This window comes from Solanum lycopersicum, chromosome 5 (assembly GCF_036512215.1).
Source record: "Solanum lycopersicum chromosome 5, SLM_r2.1".
NCBI lineage: Eukaryota > Viridiplantae > Streptophyta > Magnoliopsida > Solanales > Solanaceae > Solanum > Solanum lycopersicum.
The window spans coordinates 13,420,523-13,421,388 of NC_090804.1; the positions used below are offsets into that span (position 1 = coordinate 13,420,523).

Below are 866 nucleotides of genomic sequence, written 5' to 3' on the forward strand. Positions count from 1 at the left end.
GAGGTGTCAAACAGGGATATTAAGCAAATTTTGGCAAAAACGGTGAATGCTAGTAGAACGGATTGGTCAAGAAGGCTTGATGATGCTCTATAGGCCTATCGGACAGCATACAAGACTCCTATAGGTATGTCACCATACCAACTTATATATGGGAAGTCTTGTCACTTACCGATTGAATTAGAGCATAAGTCCATGTGGGCAATGAAGAAGTTGAAAATGGATTGGAATGAGGCTGCAAAACAGAGATTAAACGGGTTGAATGAGCTTGATGAATTTCACTTGAAGGCATATGAAAGTTCAGCTCTCTACAAAGAAAAGATGAAGAAGTACCATGACCAAAAGATTGAGAAGCGCGATCTTTTGGTTGGGGATTTGGTGCTTTTGTTCAATTCTAGGTTGCGTTTGTTTTCGGGCAAACTCAAGTCCAAATGGACTGGTGCCTATTTGATCACCCAACTATTCCCTCATGGTGCGGTTGAGTTGGAGAACAAGGAAGGTGTGAGGTTCAAGGTGAACGGGCAGCAAATCAAAATATATCTAGGGCATGCTGAAACGGCGAAGGAAGTGAGCAAGGCATACCATATTGATGAAGTCTGAGTAATGAAGAGTCCTCCGTCGTGCCGCGACGTTAAATCAAGCAATGAGTGGGAGGCAACCCAATATGTATCCTCTAGCCAACTATAGGTTTTTCATGCTTTTATTTATTTAATGTTCGGTCTGACTGCTCTTTTCTTTTTCATTAGTAGTATTGGCTAGAACATAGATTAGGGTCTGTGTTTAAAAAGTGTCCAGAAGATACAAAAACATTATCTTAATGGGTGTTAAATGTACAGGTATCAAATCACCAGAAATCTGCAGAAAATTGG

At 40.6% G+C, this 866-nt stretch overlaps 1 protein-coding gene across 1 annotated transcript; it reads left to right on the forward strand.

Annotated features, from left to right (window-relative positions):
- The first annotated feature begins 201 nt into the window (after positions 1 to 201).
- LOC138348661 (uncharacterized) lies at positions 202 to 597 on the forward strand. The gene has a single exon (XM_069298226.1). The coding sequence runs from the start codon at positions 202 to 204 to the stop codon at positions 595 to 597; it is 396 nt and encodes a 131-aa protein (XP_069154327.1).
- Positions 598 to 866: the final 269 nt, after the last annotated feature.

Bases quoted from the DNA above. Each gene is read 5' to 3' on its own strand.
- LOC138348661 (XM_069298226.1), top strand. From the start codon at position 202: ATGAAGAAGTTGAAAATGGATTGGAATGAGGCTGCAAAACAGAGATTA.